At 42.4% G+C, this 17,251-nt stretch overlaps 1 protein-coding gene across 1 annotated transcript in view; it reads left to right on the forward strand.

The window, feature by feature from the left end:
• Positions 1-17,251, forward strand: part of agrn (agrin) — a 584,915-nt gene that overhangs the window by 282,261 nt on the left and 285,403 nt on the right. The window contains exon 4 of the mRNA XM_060938311.1: positions 14,480-14,695. Coding sequence (XP_060794294.1) covers positions 14,480-14,695 — 216 coding nt within the window. The remainder of the gene's footprint in view (positions 1-14,479; positions 14,696-17,251) is intronic.

Consider the following 17,251-nt stretch of genomic DNA (forward strand, 5'->3'; position numbering starts at 1 on the left):
TGATAATTTTTGGGGTTTTGTTTTCGAGCAGAGTTTTTATTTTGTCCTCGGTTGGTTCAGTAACACACTCCACCAGTATGTATTTCTCTACTCACAGTATATGAGCTGATATCCTAGTAGTAGAGTAGCCAATCAGAGTGTGTGATTGCTCATATCCAGTGAATGTGGATAGAATAAAACCCATTATCCTTCACCAGTTCAGTATTGGTAGCACAAGGGAAAAAAGCACTATAGCAGGGCCTACCATTTTCCAAACCCACTTGCACAAAAGCGATGTATGGAATTACGCAATCGATCCGTGGTTCAGAAAGAATTCCTCTGTGTGAAATCAAAACCAAATGATTCCAGAACCAGTCCTGGGTCGAGAGCCAAGCATTTCAGCCAAGTATGAAAGCTATTTAGAGCTCAGCTATCGGGGCTGTAAAGCAGTAAGATGGATACAAATTAAAGTCTTTCTTTTAAAAAAAAAAAATCGAACTCTTAAAAAAAGATCAGAAATCCTTTTGAGCTTCATGATGATAAATTAATGATGGTGGTACAGAGATAATGATATTAATCCTGATTTAAAAAAGCATAACATTTGGTCTAATGACACATATCTAAAATATTTAGCATATTTGTGGTTTGGGAGCAATCAGTATTCCTCAGCGTACGACAGAAAGCCATCTGTCCGTTGCTTGGTTTCTCTCCAAGAGGCACCTTAAACCGGGCGAGTTCCAATATTGTGTAGGCCCGTTCCCTTCCCCCTTTCACTGTAAGCTGTTATTATTAGGAGCGTCGCCATTAGAAACCGCTAAGCAAATAAAATTGTTATGCTTGCTCTGTATTTGGTCATGATTGTCTTTAAACCATCCAGAAAAAAAAAAAAAAGATGCTGAGGACTGATGAAAGAGACTGAGGGGGTGTTAGGAGGAGAAAGCAGAACTGAGTGTGAAAAAAAGATGGAAAAAAGATGAACTGCACTCTGTGATGATGAGGATGGACCACAGGGCACAGCGGAGGGGAAGTGAGCTCAGTGCGGGGTGGGGGTGGGGGGGGTGGCGAATATGGCGCGGAGGAAACGAGGAAGAACATGAAAGAGCGTTCAGCGTGAATGAGCAAGAAGCAAGAAGTAAGAAGTAAGAAGCAAGCTCTCTGTCTCTCTCTCTGTCTCTCTGTCTGTCTCTCTCTGGATGGCTTGAATAATTCAATCTTGCATGGCGACAGTGTCATGGTGGTTCATTCGTGCATATTCTAGCTGTAATCTTTTCATTGCTTAGCTGCTTGGCTTTGTGCTGGAGATGCGAATGACAGAATATGGCCTGATAGTAGATTTCTGAAAATATTCTCTTAACACATCTTCCTGTGCTCTTTAGCTGTCCATTAGAAAGACATCACCCCTGTGTAACCATGGACTTAGCGTTCACACTGAATGCTCTCACATTTGCCCGTGGCCTTTATTAGACTAGCAGTTGTGTCTTTGGATAACCCAGGCAGTCACAATATCTTCCTGCACTGCTGGGTTTCGTACGTCTTCTCCGTGTTTATCGGAGGATGGCTGACTCTTATCCAGTTCACCCACCTCTCCTTTCTGGAGCTTCTTTTCATTAGAAACTGGCCTGTCCTGTCCTGTGTAGGAGGAGGGTTTTTCTTTTCTTTTCTTTTTTTTTTGCTGAAGCTCAGCTCTAAATAAGTCGGGATGTCTCTAAGCCGGGTCAAAGCAGGCATGGAGGAGCAGAGAGAGAGAGAGAGAGAGAGAGAGAGCATCGGCTGAATCTTTATATATGTGGAAATGAGAAAATAGAAGGTGCCTGCAGAAGCCTGTACACTATCTATAACTCTAGCCAAATCAAATAACCGCCCCCTTTTTTATTTTTTGTCTGTTCATTTTACTTTTTGATAACAAGCAATGAAATGGAATAGAAACGAAGAAGGGGAAAAAAACAAGGGAATGTGCAAAGACTGCAGGAAAGATGAGTCAAAGCTGAGTCCTCGAGATTGGATTGGAGTGAACTCTAGCGTGCGTGCAGATGTGCCTCGGTGCTCAGTCATATGATTGAGTAACGGCTAAACAGAGCTGGGAAGAAGAGAAGTGTAAGAAATCTCTGTTCGGTGTATCAGCTGCTGCATCTTTTTCAGCTGTTTGTGTTTGGTCGCTCGCTGGGAATGCGTAGCTGTGCCCTCCAGAGTCCTCCATTACTTCTCTATGAAGCGGAGATGTTAGCCATAACTACTAAATTAGATTTCCAGTCTTCTGATCTCAGGAGACACAAGCTAGCTTTCATCCAAATGGCATTATATCACAGCGAGGCTGAATTCTTGAATTGGATTGGTGTTGATTAATTGTCCGTAACAGCAGCTCTGACAGTAATTCGGACTGTAGTTCATACTATAACTTTATATTAATGTACTTGTTGTAATATGTTATCATTTCTGTAGGAGCAGCTCATTCACAAGGACTTGTAAGGATTATTGGATTATCTACATAGGCTTAAATTTAATCTAATAATAAACAGATTAAAAACGTGTTATATAACAGAAAAAGCATGCAGTTTTGGAAAGCGATATAGGTTTGCTTTCTGTAAGGATGTAAAGAGTCTCCAGTGTCTGAGCTTTGTAATGATCAGATGGAGTCTTTCCAGTTTTCAGCACTTTCCAGGTTCTCGGTAACATGACAAGCTCAAGCTACCCCCCATAATTAACTTCAAGAGAGACGTTGCTGAGGGAATAACTGAACAACTGTTTGAAGCTGCTGTGACATAAGCAATAACAGGAACTACATTACATTACAGGCATTTACTGTAGCAGACGCTCTTATCCAGAGTGACGTACAATGAGTACAAAGGTCAGGTACACAAAGTTCGAAACTTCTAGACAAGAAGGTTCTAGTGCCAACTGAAAAAGTGACAGCAATACCAAGTGTAATATTCTGTTGAAGTACCAATACTCAAACAGCCAGGGAAACAAACCAACAATATAAAGTATAACTAAATAGAGAACTCAAACAGCTAATCCCTGGCGAGACAGTACACAGCCTGGGTTGGTCTTGACCGAAACGCAGTTACACAGTGGGCAGGGAAGCAGGGCAGAGGTGCAGCCTGAAGAGGTGAGTCTTCAGTCTACACTTGAAAACTAGCTTGTTTGTTTCATCAACGTTCCACTACAACAAGTGGTTAAAAAGCATTATGCATAATCGATAGATAGATAGATAGATAGATAGATAGATAGATAGATAGATAGATAGATAGATAGATAGATAGACCTTTATTCTCATTGTAATGCACAAGTACAGTAGAACGAAATTGGTTGGCTGTCCTTTGCTGGTGCAAATAGCATAAAAGATCAGTACTAAGGCTCTTCTTCTTCTCGCTACTCCCGTTCGTTTGGGGTTGCCACAGCAGATCTGTTCTGCATATTTGATTTGGCGTAGGTTTCACACCAGATGCCCTTCCTGACACAACCCTCTCCAATCTATCCAGGGTTGGGACTGGCACTACAGTAAGTATGCACTGGCTTGTGTAACCCCAGTGGCTGGGTATTTTACCTATTCTATATGTCTTTGAACTGCGGGAGGAAACCAGAGCACCCAGAGGGGGCCCATGCAGGAGAACTGCAAACTCCACACAGAAAAGCCTCTATCAGCCATGAGGTTCAAACCTGGAACCTTCTTGCTGTGAGGCAACAGTGCTAACCACTACACCACCGTGCCGCCCTGGAACAGTCTTTTGAATATGTCTCATCTCATCTCATTATCTGTAGCCGCTTTATCCTGTTCTACAGGGTCGCAGGCAAGCTGGAGCCTATCCCAGCTGACTACGGGCGAAAGGCAGGGTACACCCTGGACAAGTTACCAGGTCATCACAGGGCTGACACATAGACACAGACAACCATTCACACTCACATTCACACCTACGGTCAATTTAGAGTCACCAGTTAACCTAACCTGCATGTCTTTGGACTGTGGGGGAAACCGGAGCACCCGGAGGAAACCCACGCGGACACAGGAAGAACATGCAAACTCCGCACAGAAAGGCCCTCGCCGGCCACGGGGCTCGAACCCGGACCTTCTTGCTGTGAGGCGACAGCGCTAACCACTACACCACCGTGCCACCATATATATATATATATATATATCTGGACACAGACATATATATATGTTCTCCCCGGACACGGGGAGAACATATATATATCCATCCATTACCTATAACTGCTTATCCTGTTCTACAGGGTCGCAGGCAAGCTGGAGCCTATCCCAGCTGACTATGGGCGAGAGGTGGGGTACACCCTGGACAAGTCGCCAGGTCATCGCAGGGCTCATATATATATCTCATCTCATCTCATTATCTCTAGCCACTTTATCCTGTTCTACAGGGTCGCAGGCAAGCTGGAGCCTATCCCAGCTGACTACAGGCGAAAGGCGGGGTACACCCTGGACAAGTCGCCAGGTTCATATATATATATATATATATATATATATATATATATATGTCTCATCTCATCTAATCTCATCTCATCTGATTATCTGTAGCCGCTTTATCCTGTTCTACAGGGTCGCAGGCAAGCTGGAGCCTATCCCAGCTGACTACGGGCGAAAGGCGGGGTACACCCTGGACAAGTCGCCAGGTCATCACAGGGCTGACACATAGACACAGACAACCATTCACAGTCACATTCACACCTACGGTCAATTTGGAGTCACCAGTTAACCTAACCTGCATGTCTTTGGACTGTGGGGGAAACCGGAGCACCCGGAGGAAACCCATGCGGACACGGGGAGAACATGCAAACTCCACACAGAAAGGCCCTTGCCGGCCACGGGGCTCAAACCCGGACCCTCTTGCTGTGAGGTGACAGCGCTAAACACTACACCACCGTGCCGTCCCATATATATATATATATATATATATATATATATATATATATATATATATAAACCACATATTCAAAAGATATTGCACATTCCAAATACTGCATTCATAATTTTTTTTTTTTCATCCTGACACCCTATGGGCCAATTGGCCTGTCAGTTGCCAGCCTCTTACAAGGCTGTCTGCGTCTATCGAGAGCACACACACACACACACTTAATCTACTGCCGGCTTGCTAGGCCTGTTGCAGCTTCACAACTATTCACACCTACGGTCAATTTAGAGCCCCCAAGTAGCCTAACCTCATGTCTTTGGATTGTGGGGGAAACCAGAGCACCTAGAGGAAACACATGAAGACATGGGGAGAACATGCAAACTCCACACAGAAAGGCCTCCCTTGGCCACTGGGCTCAAACCCAGAACCTTCTTGCTGTGAGGCAACAGTGCTAACCACTACACCACCGTGCCACCACATTCATTAATAAATGTATCCAAATGTCATCATTAGCAACTTGCTGTAGTATAAGAACAATAAAACACTTTATGACATGCTGTTATAGAAAAATAATCAGTTTCAGTCTGGTAATAGCAACACGACTTCCTGTGGAGCTTCATCACACCACCTCATATCAGGGATTATTTTTCTAAAACAGTAATGGCATATTTTATTCCTCATATATGTAGCTGAAACTGGCCTTTTGTTTGTATGTACAAGTTTCGAAAATCCTTTGCAGTGACAACACTAGTCGTTATACACTTGTGGGGTTTTTTTTTTTAATGCAACAAGTACTGACTTAAGCAATCAACTCTCCAAACTGCAAGTGCGGATGGTGCCGGTCGTCTCAAACCCGCAACCGTTTCGTTCCCCCATCATCGTCGTCTCTTAGGCTGTTGCCATGGCAACACATTCCGCACAACCAATCCTGTAGCACCACATGCTTTGCAAATGAGTGCAAAGCACAGAATGTATAGAGGTGAGATGACTGCTTGGCTGGATCAGCAACCAGCATATTGTCCTCCGTATTTTTAAAGATGAAATATAGCTGCGGGTTTCTCCCACAGGAACACATCATGTATTGTGAAGCCTGGCCCTACACGTTCTTGGTAGGATAAATAAACAATTGTGATGCAGTTTTTTATAAGCATGTGACAGAAAGCCAGTGGTTGAGCTTATTTATATTAACATGAAAACAGCCCAGTGCGTAAATTAAACAGCAGGTTTATATATGTATGGCACTTAAATGATGGATCACACTCACAAATGCATCATCTTTTCCAATTCACATTCAAATATTCGAAGCTTTCATTGCATATGCAGGCACTGGAGTTTCATTTATTCATCTTTTCCTCTCTGTTTTCACTCTTGCAGAGAGTAGGATGGCTTCAAAAGATGTATGTGTGTGTGTAAACCTTCCACCATCCTCCATCACCCCACTTAACATACAGCGGTGCCATCCACTGGCATTATGCGTTCTCCATTGCTTGATCTTGCATATGCACAAATGAGGAGTAGATATTCTCGTCCTCCGTCTGCCCTCCATCTTGTTCATCTCTCTCTCTCTCTCTCTCTCTCTCTCTCTCTCTTCTGATCATGCAAGCATAGCTCTTGAAGCCTTTCACGGGGATGTGCCTGCAGAAGAACTGGCATCTTACACTCCAGCAGCTTTCGACTTGACCGTTTCCTATTGCTCGCTCTGTCTCCTCACTTGCACACTTCAGACTGATTCAGGAGAGAGAGAACATGCAGGGACATCACGGAATGAGTGGATGTTCCTGTTCCATCTAGAAAGGAGTATTTTGGTTTTGAAGCAGGACACAGGCTATGGGTTTGGGAATTAAAGAAGTGCCTTCACTCATCTGAGAGGATTTTTTAAAATTGTGGACTACCTTTGCAAGTGCAGAGCTGTTTCAGCCTGAATCAGAAGAGTTGTACAGTGTATACTCGTGTACTCAAGTGTCTGCCAGAGTGTGTCCTATGTGTTGATTTTGGCCTGTGTTACATCGGTGAATTTCAAGTAGCCTTTCTGGGTGACAGGCGCCATGTTCAAAACAACAGTGGGCACCTATGCGTGTCAGACTGACAGCACCAAGTTCTGACAGCACCAGCTGCCTTAAAGACGCATGCACACACACACACGTCCATCTATTTTGACTCCAAGCTGCTCTCTCTATAACAAAGCACTGTGGGTGTATGGGATAGGTGTCAGTCAAGCATCAGTGTGACTTCTACCTCCAGAAAAAAGGGAGAAGAGATAACACAAATGTGAACACACACCTGTCAGTACTAGACGTGACACAAGAGGGGTGGACATTGATCTGTGTGTATGTGTGTGTGTGTGTGTGTGTGTGAGATTGAAATGCTTGAAGTCAGTGATCAGGGACAGCCTGTGCTCATGCCATTTGAACATCTACCTGTCCTGAGAGCTGTTGATAAGAGAGAGAGAGAGAGAGAGAGAGAGAGAGAGCACTCCTCTAGTATGATTATTTGTTTGGGCCTGACTGTTTGATGCTGTACAATGTGACAATATTGAAATCCACAGAAACTTTGCACAGCTTTACGGAGATGAGTCATTTCCATGGCAACACACGCAACGCCAAATGGGATGCACTGATCACTACTGTACAATAGCTAGCATCATACGATTCATAATGAGCTCATTATTAGTTAATGATAAGCTGTGTGTGAGGGATATGAGCAGGTAAATCTACTTACTCTTAACTTTAATGTTGGAAGTTGTTGCTGTTGTTTTGATTGCTTCTAAAGTCGAACCTTACGAGAGTTCTTATTTATTATTCATTGTGCACCTGAAAAAATGTATATCACGATTTTTAATTTAAAAGTTAATGCGGTACCAGTCAAAAGCTTAGAGACACCGACTCATTCATAGATTTTTCAGTATTTTGACTATTTTCTACATTGTACAACAATACTGAAGACATCAGAACTATGAAATATCATATGGAACATGTATATATATATTATTTACCAGCGTAAGGTCAGTCCGTATTGTGAAATACCATGACTGAGGTCTTGAAAGTTCTGACTGAGGCCCTCTGGGCCGAGATCAGTATTCAAGGCCGAGGTGACGGTATTTCACCATACGGACCGACCTTAAGCTGGTAAATAATATATAAATTTTTTTCTTTACCAAATTCTAACAGAAAACGAGAGCGCCCGAAAGGGAAAACCGAGCTGAGCTGAGGCGAGCCACCCTTTTGAATCCTCATTCACGTCTGTAATGCAAATGGCTTCCTCCTCGGTATACAAGTGCACTTCCATGGCAGGAAAAAAACTACATTTTGCCGCCTATGTAGTCCCCTATTTATACAACACTGAGTCATTCAGGATTCAGCCATGTTTTTGGTCGGCGTTAGCAATTTACAGGTTTTTAGCTTTCTCCTGAAATGTTTTCTTTTATTTCTTGTTCCTCAGGGTAGTAAAACTCGCTTTCGCTGTGAACACTGTCATTATCGCTATCCATGATGTAAAATTAATGCTATTATGCTGAGAAATGCTGGCAAAAATGTATAAGATTTTTGATAAAAATCTTATAAATAAATCTTATAAAAAAGATAAATGTTGACAAAAATTGCTACTATGTTTGTTGTTGTGAACGAGCGAGTCGCCAGTGGTCCGTATCCAGGGTCCGTAACTGGGGTCTGTACCATAGGATATGGACCCGCTCACCAGCCAATCAGAGTGCAGGATTTGATGGAAACCGGACCGCGAAAAAATAAATAGAATTATGTGGAAAACACAAAAGTGTTTAAAAAAACAGAATGTGTTTCATATTATAGAATCTTCACAGTAGCCAGCGTTTCCCTTGATGATGCTTTACACACTATTGGCATTGTCTTAACCAGCTTCATGAGGTCATCACCTGGAATGCTTTTCAATTAACAGGTGCCTCGTCAAAAGTTACTTAGTGCAATTTTTTGTCGTCTTAACGTGTTTAAGATCAAACAGTAAATAATAAAAATACAGTAAATAGCCCTATTCCACAACTGTAGTAATCCATATTATGTCAAGAACCGCTCAGCTAAGTAAAGAGAAATGACATCCATCATTACTTTAAGACATGCATGGTGGTGTAGTGGTTAGCGCTGTCACCTCACAGCAAGAAGGTCCGGGTTTGAGCCCCGTGGCCGGCGAGGGCCTTTCTGTGTGGAGTTTGCATGTTCTCCCCGTGTCCGCGTGGGTTTCCTCCGGGTGCTCCGGTTTCCCCCACAGTCCAAAGACATGCAGGTTAGGTTAACTGGTGACTCTAAATTGACCGTAGGTGTGAATGTGAGTGTGAATGGTTGTCTGTGTCTATGTGTCAGCCCTGTGATGACCTGGCGACTTGTCCAGGGTGTACCCCGCCTTTCGCCTGTAGTCAGCTGGGATAGGCTCCAGCTTGCCTGCGACCCTGTAGAACAGGATAAAGCGGCTACAGATAATGAGATATACACTATATTGCCAAAAGTATTTGCTCACCCATCCAAATTATCGGAATCAGGTGTTCCAATCACTTCCATGGCCACAGGTGTATAAAATCAAGCACCTAGGCATGCAGACTGTTTTTACAGTTTGGAGCTGGCCCCTTCCTCTTCCAACATGACTGTGCACCAGTGCACAAAGCAAGGTCCATAAAGACATGGGTGACAGAGTCTGGTGTGGATGAACTTGACTGGCCTGCACAGAGTCCTGACCTCAACCCGATAGAACACCTTTGGGATGAATTAGAGCGGAGACTGAGAGCCAGGCCTTCTCGTCCAACATCAGTATGTGACCTCACAAATGCGCTTCTGGAAGAATGGTCAAAAATTCCCATAAACACACTCCTAAACCTTGTGGACAGCCTTCCCAGAAGAGTTGAAGCTGTTCTAGCTGCAAAGGGTGGACCGACGTCATATTGAACCCTATGGATTAGGAATGGGATGTCACTTAAGCTCATATGTGAGTCAAGGCAGGTGAACAAATACTTTTGGCAATATAGTGTGTGTGTGTATATATATATATATATATATATATATATATATTTTTTTTTTTTTTTTTAAATTGAATTAAAAGGTGTGTCCAAACTTTTGACTGGTACTGTATATAGCTTTTGGCATTTGAATCTGAACTGTGTTCCATCTGAATAACAAATACGGTACACAGAAAAGTTGTAACCCTTTTGTTCAAAGAAACAAACAGACAAAAAAGCACTAAAATTATGATTTTGTCATCTGTCCTTTTGATTCGGTAATTTTTCAGAGTCTATCAACTTTCAGTTTCTCCTCCAAATATATTTCAGTGGAAAAATAATGATAGAGTAAATAATTCACTTTGTTCACGTTCATTAGACCTGCAACTGAGTCTGTAACACACCTACTAGTGATGTATTATGGAAATAGAATATTGGAGCTCAAATCTAGGCGGGAGTGTCATGTTGTCTTGTCATATGACATGACTGTCGTGGATCAGGTGCATAAACCAACAGCACTGGATTCGTTACAGTTAATCCACAGCCTCGTGTCAGTCTGTGGGTTTTTTGTTTGTTTGTTTGTTTGTATGACCGCTTGTGGTGCCTTTACACTAGAGGTGGACAAAGTACCCAACTTTATTACTTAAGTTAAAGTACAGATCCCACTGGTCAAATGTGACTCCAATACAAGTGAAAGTTTTCCAGCCAGGCGGCACGGTGGTGTAGTGGTTAGCGCTGTCGCCTCACAGCAAGAAGGTCCTGGGTTTGAGCCCCGGGGCCGGCGAGGGCCTTTCTGTGTGGAGTTTGCATGTTGTCCGCGTGGGTGTGCTCCGGTTTCCCCCACGGTCCAAAGACGTGCAGGTTAGGTTAACTGGTGACTCTAAATTGACCGTGAATGGTTGTCTATGTGTCAGCCCTGTGATGACCTGGCGACTTGTCCAGGGTGTACCCCTCCTTTTGCCCGTAGTCAGCTGGGATAGGCTCCAGCTTGCCTGCGACCCTGTAGAAGGATAAAGCGGCTAGAGATAATGAGATGAGATGAGTTTTCCAGCCAAATTTTTACTAAAGTTAAAGTACTGAAGTACTTGCTTTTAAAAATATAGTGGTATAGTGGTAATAAGTATTAAAAGTACATTTTCTGTCAACGCATTGTTGTATTATTGCCACAATGCTTGCAATACCTAACACCATTACCAAAGACAGAAATGTGAATTCACAAAATGAACGCATACTGTGCCATCACGGTGGTTTAACGTTAAGCTAGCTAGTCAGTGAAACTCCACCTGAAATGCTAGCAAACTCTTTTCAAACTTGAAATCATATTGGGTAGGTAATGCTACAAGAAAAGAAAGATTTCTACATTCTGTTTATTTTTTCAAGATTATGCTAAAATGTATTTCTAAAAGGACTTCAGATAAGTTAATATTATTCATAGCGTACCTCCATTTTTATATGCTAACTAACAGTGTCCAAGTTAACTAGCTATGTGTAAACGTTAGCCGGTGGACAAGGCTACAGCAACTTGGTGGGCAAATCCATAGAAAGTCATTTGACTAACCAGACTGCATGACTATTGCAATGTTATCGCTAGCTCTAAAAGCACAGACAACTTCATTGCAAGCTTTCTCTTGACATAAAATTTTTATATACCTCAATATGCTTCCGCAGGTTGGACGGCGAGTTTTTGTAGGCCGTGATGTGGTTCGTTTTCGGCAAACATTTAAAACAAAATGAATCTTTTATCCTTTCAGAAAACTGAAACATGGGTTCTAGGTATGGCCATGGGTGCGTGCATTCTCCAGAAGAACCGCCTCCTTCCATTCTGCCATCAACTGATCGTGTTCAGTTAATGCTGCTGAGAAATCACTGAACTTGATTTTATACAGTCTATGGATGTGACGTGACCCTAGTGATTACTGATCGGCTGTCTCAGTGTCACCTGCGAAAAAAAACAAACACGTTTGAGAAAAGAAAAAAACATCCACTTTCAAAGCTGCTTCATAGTAACTAGTAATGAGGACCTTGACAGAAATGTAGTGGAGTGAAAAGTACGATATTTGTCTTTCAAATGTAGTGAAGTTAAAGTCATAAGTTTCCAAAAAAAATAAAAAAAATACTCAAGTACAGATACTCAAAAAGTGTACTCAAGTAAACGTACTTCGTTACTGTCCACCTCTGCTTTACACTTGTTTTCCAAATGATCACAAATAATCCTTTTTAAAATGTTTGTTAATCACAGATAAGACCATGTGGACACCTGTCCAAGGCTACGTTCACACTGCAGGCTGAAGTGACTCAAATCCGATCTTTTCGCCCATATGTGACCTGTATCCGATCTTTTATTGACAATATGAACGACACAGATCCGATTTTTTCAAATCCGACCCAGGCCGTTTGGATATGTGGTGCTAATTCCGATTCCTATCCGCTCTTTTCATATGCGACTTCAGTCTGAACCGCCAGGTCGCATTCATCCGACTTACACGTCATCAACAAGCCACAAACGTCACTATTCTGCGCTGAAGTAGGCGGCGGGTCTCTCAAAAAAAGTTACAACAACATGGCGCATAATCACGGGCGCAGATAGAGGGTGGGACGGGTCATATTTAAATTCACCTCGTTCGGTCCCCCCCACTTATAGGGAGGAAAAAACGTCTATGCTGTCTTTCTTTGCATAAGGCAAACCTCACGGAAAAATCAAAAGACTAATTACCATTCGGTTTATTAAGGTGCACGGCAGTGTATACATAGTTGCAACAACTCACATAAAACAAAACAAAGACTGATATTCGGTTGGTTGAGCTGCGCAGACTGCACAGGTTGCGAGCTCGAGCTTGGTTGCTATGGTTACTAACAACAAGTTTGACAGGCATATCGGGGTTGGGGTTGGTTTGCTGGCAGCTTTGTCCCCCCCAGTTTTTTGTCCCTCCCAGTTCAAAAAACGTATCTGCGCCCCTGCGCATGACATCAGTGCGAGGGACGCTTCGGGCTGTGAAGGTTCTGAATCTTCTCAATGGAAGGACGCAGAGGTTAGGGAGCTGATTTCCATTTGGGGGATGCAGCTATTCAAGCTAGATTGGATGGGTCATACCGCAACCGGGCGGTTTTACTTCCGTAAACACTGGCCATGCTCACTGCGTGTGACGTCGTCGTATCCTGCAGTGCGCATGCAGAACACTTTTAGGTCGCTTTTCGTTCATACTGAGGATCACATACAAGTCGCATATATTTGTTAATGTGAACGACCTCACAAAAAAATCGGATTTCACAAAAAAATCGGAATTGAGCATTAAGCCTTGCAGTGTGAACGTAGCGCAAAATGAAACGTTATATTGATGTTTCTTTTACCTTTGAAAGAAGGGCGAGGTTTATCCCTGCTAGCCCATTGCTTCATTCATTTGAAAACACACCACTTAAAAACTGAAGTAAGCACGTATCTTTACACAGCCTTGTATATATCACAAAAAAGATAAGGGGATAAAAAGATTGTTCTTTTTTTTCCCCAAGAAGGATATTTTTGAGAGTGAATTTCCGATGAAATCTCTTAAACTGTCAGTATTTATCACGCTGTTGTTGTTGTTGTTGTAAGTTCTGGGAAAAGCTGGATGGCTGTGAGGAAAAGCACTGTACTGAGCCAAAACAAATAGTTGTTGTTTTGTCTAGTTCTAGTCAGTGATGCCAAGTTCTTCTAAATGTGTATGATAAAGATACAAATATGCTATGAGCAGAGGCGATTCTAGAGTCTGTTGTGGCCCCAAGCAAAAATTTCCAGGGGGCCCTTCTGACCAGTGTTCATCACCAATATGTTATAAATAATCTGACACCGACGAAATATGTATGAAACCAAAGTTTTTTAAATTCCAAATGTGAAAATACAATGGTAAAGAACAATAAAAACAATAAAAAAGCCTTCGGGCCCCGACTCTCGGGGGGGTCCCTGGGCCAGGGGGCCCCAAGCAGTTGCCTGCCTTGCCTGTTCACAAGCTGTGCGTCTGGCTATGAGTAGCAGAATGACGCGCTTACACCAGGAGCAGATTGCGCAAAAGGAGTTGCATTCACTGTATATTACATTACAGGCATTTAGCAGACGCTCTTATCTAGAGTGATGTACAACATACCCAGATTTGCCTGGGGAGTAGGTGCCTTGTTCAAGGGTACTTCAGCCATTCCTGCTGGTCCACGGAATTGAACCAGTGACCTTCTGGTCCCAAAGCTGCTTCGCTAACCCTTAGGCCATGGCTATCTGCAGTGCATAGAGGAATGGAGGTTGATGAAGTATGATGTAGTGCAGACAGCAGAGGTTGTAAAGTTTTCAGGGAGTTGCAGCCAGACATAAGGGATAGGAACCCACTTGAACGGGTTAAAAATAATCGATGGTAATAGAGAGATATGCATTTTAAATCAACATTTTGAGCTGAGGTAAGCATACACTGTGACAACCCTCATCACAAAACCCATCATGAGCATTTTATCTCTGTTTTTACACTCACTATAACCAATCAGACTGCTTATGACGATTAGCGCTCTTTACTAGCAGTGCTGCAATATTTTACATTTAATTTGGGCTACAACATTCCCAGTGTTTTCTTATGAAGTTAAATGTCCTACCCTAACTTTGTAAACGTTCTCATTCTGATCATGCCCATGGATCTGTGTGTGTGTGTGTGTGTGTGTTTGCCTCCAGGCTGCCGCGGAAAGCTCTGTGGTTTCGGTGCAGTGTGTGAAAGAGATTCTACCGAACCTTCAAAAGGAGTGTGTGTGTGCAAGAAGATGGTGTGTCCATCTGTGGTGGCGCCTGTGTGCGGCTCGGACTCCTCCACCTATTCCAACGTGTGTGAGCTGGAGAAGGCTCAGTGCAATGCTCAGAGACGCATCAAGGTGATGCGCAAAGGCTCGTGTGGTAAGTTCCTTCTGTCTATCCTGTGATGCATACACACACATACGCACACACACGCCACAGCAGAGGCCGAGTAATCCTATTTTTATGATTATGACAGCGTTTCAGTAACATGCACATTGTGAAGGCCTGTGATAAGAGAATGGATCAAAAATTAAGAACAAACCTGCCATTGAAATCGGCAAACTTGCGAGCAGCCTCATGCTCTGTAGGCTTTGTGTCATTAGAGCATGAACACAGAGTGAAAACACACACATTTGAACAGCTAAACACACTGCTATTGTTAGTTATTAGACTGAAGAAGATGCTGGATTACCTGTATCAGGGGAAAAAAATACAGAGAGGAAAATGCGAGTTAAGAGGAATTGGTACTGAAATGCAGAGATACGTGTGTGGAAATACTTGAGCTGTAAATAAACGTCTCCCAAGTTTTGCATAAAATTTGTTGAAAAGCAGTGATTCCATTATATTTACTTGAGTCACTTTGAAAATAGAGTAATTGAAATGGAGTACTTTCAAAAAGGAAATGTATCAATGCAGTGTCTTGCAAAAGTATTCACCCCCCTTGGTGTTTGCCCTTTTTTGTCATATTACAAGCTGGAATTAAAATGGATTTTTGGAAGGTTAGCATCGTTTGATTTACACAACATGCCAACCACTTTAAAGGTTTTATTGTGACACAAACAATAATTAAGATGAAAAAACAGAAATCTGGAGTGTGCATAGGTATTTACCCTCTTTCATATGAAACCCCTAATTAAGAGCTGGTCCAACCGATTCACTTCATAAGTCACATAATTAGTTGATTAAGATCCACCTGTGTGCAATCAAAGTGTCACATGATCTGTCACATGATGTCTGTATAAATCAACCTGTTCTGGAAGGACCCTGACTCTGCTACACTACTAAGCAAGTAACATGAAAACCAAGGAGTCTCCAAACAGGTCAAAGTTGTGGAGAAGTATAGATCAGGGTTGGGTTATGAAAAAATATCCCAAACTTTGAATATCCCAGGGAGCACCATTAAATCCATTATAGCAAAAGGGAAAGAATATGGCACCACTATGAACCTGACAAGAGAAGGCCGCCCACCAAAACTCACAGACCGGGCAAGGAGGGCATTAATCAGAGATGCAACAAAGACACCAAAGATAACACTGAAGGAGCTGCAAAGATCCACAGCGGAGATGGGAGTATCTGTCCATAGGACCACTTTAAGCCGTACACTCCACAGAGTGGGGCTTTATGCAAGAGTGGCCAGAAAAAAACCATTGCTTAAGAAAACACGTTTGGAGTTTGCCCAACAGCATGTGGCAGACTCCCCAAACACATGGAAGAAGATTCCCTGGTCAAACCCAACCCCCTGAGAACACCATTCGTACAGTGAAGCATGGTGGTGGCAGCATCATGCTGTGGGGATGTTTTTCATCTGCAGGGACAAGAAAGCTTGTCAGGACTGAAGGAAAGATGGATGGCACTAAGTACAGGGCAATTCTGGAGGAAAACCTGCTTGAGTCAGCCAGAGGTTTGAGACTGGGACGAAGGTTCATGTTCCAGCAGGACAATGACCCTAAACATACTGCTAAAACTACACTGGAGTGGTTTAAAGGGAAACATTAAAATGTCTTGGAATGGCCTAGTCAAAGCCCAGACCTCAATCCAATTGAGAATCTGTGGCATAACTTGAAGATTGCTGTACACCAACACAACTCATCTAACTTGAAGGAGTTAGAGCACTTTTGCCTTGAGGAAATCCCAGTGGCTAGATGTGCTAAGCTAATAGAGACATACCCCAAGAGACTTGCAGCTGTAATCGCAGTAAAAGGTGGCTCTACAAAGTATTGACTTTGAGGGAGGTGAATACCTATGCACGCTCCAGATTTCTGTTTTTTTCATCTTAATTATTGTTCGTGTCACAATAAAACAATTTTCACCTTTCAAGTTGTAAGCATGTTGTGCAAATCAAATAGTGCTAACCCTCCAAAAATCCATTTTAATTCCAGCTTGTAATGCGACAAAACAGGATAAACACCAAGGGGGATGAATACTTTTGCAAGAGACTTTATGTAATGATAGGAACTTTTACAGCATTACATTGAGCTAAATGTAACAATAAATGGTTAAAAAGTGTAGTATGGCAGATTCTACCATAACAGAGGCCAGTTAAGTCCCATCTCCTTAAATTGCTGAATTGATTATTTTGATCGTTCTATTAGTTTTTCTAGTAGCATTTGGGGTCTTGGACATTCACAGTAAATTTTAGGACAGTAGTCCTGGTAACTAATTAATAAAAGCCTGACATGACAGACATGCTAAATGACAATAGAAACACATCGGTTTCTATCATCAAAATCTGACAAACTAACGTCTACCATCATATTCTGACAGACACTCTAGATGACAATAGCAACAAAACTGTTTCTTACATTATTAATCTGACAAATTTAGTAATAATATTAAATACCTCATCACTAGAACCAAATAATAAAATAAAATATTGAAATAAAAAAGATAAAATTTATTTTCAAAATTGAAATAACAATAATGGTCAGAACAGTG

This window comes from Neoarius graeffei, chromosome 13 (assembly GCF_027579695.1).
Source record: "Neoarius graeffei isolate fNeoGra1 chromosome 13, fNeoGra1.pri, whole genome shotgun sequence".
In the NCBI taxonomy this organism is placed as follows: domain Eukaryota; kingdom Metazoa; phylum Chordata; class Actinopteri; order Siluriformes; family Ariidae; genus Neoarius; species Neoarius graeffei.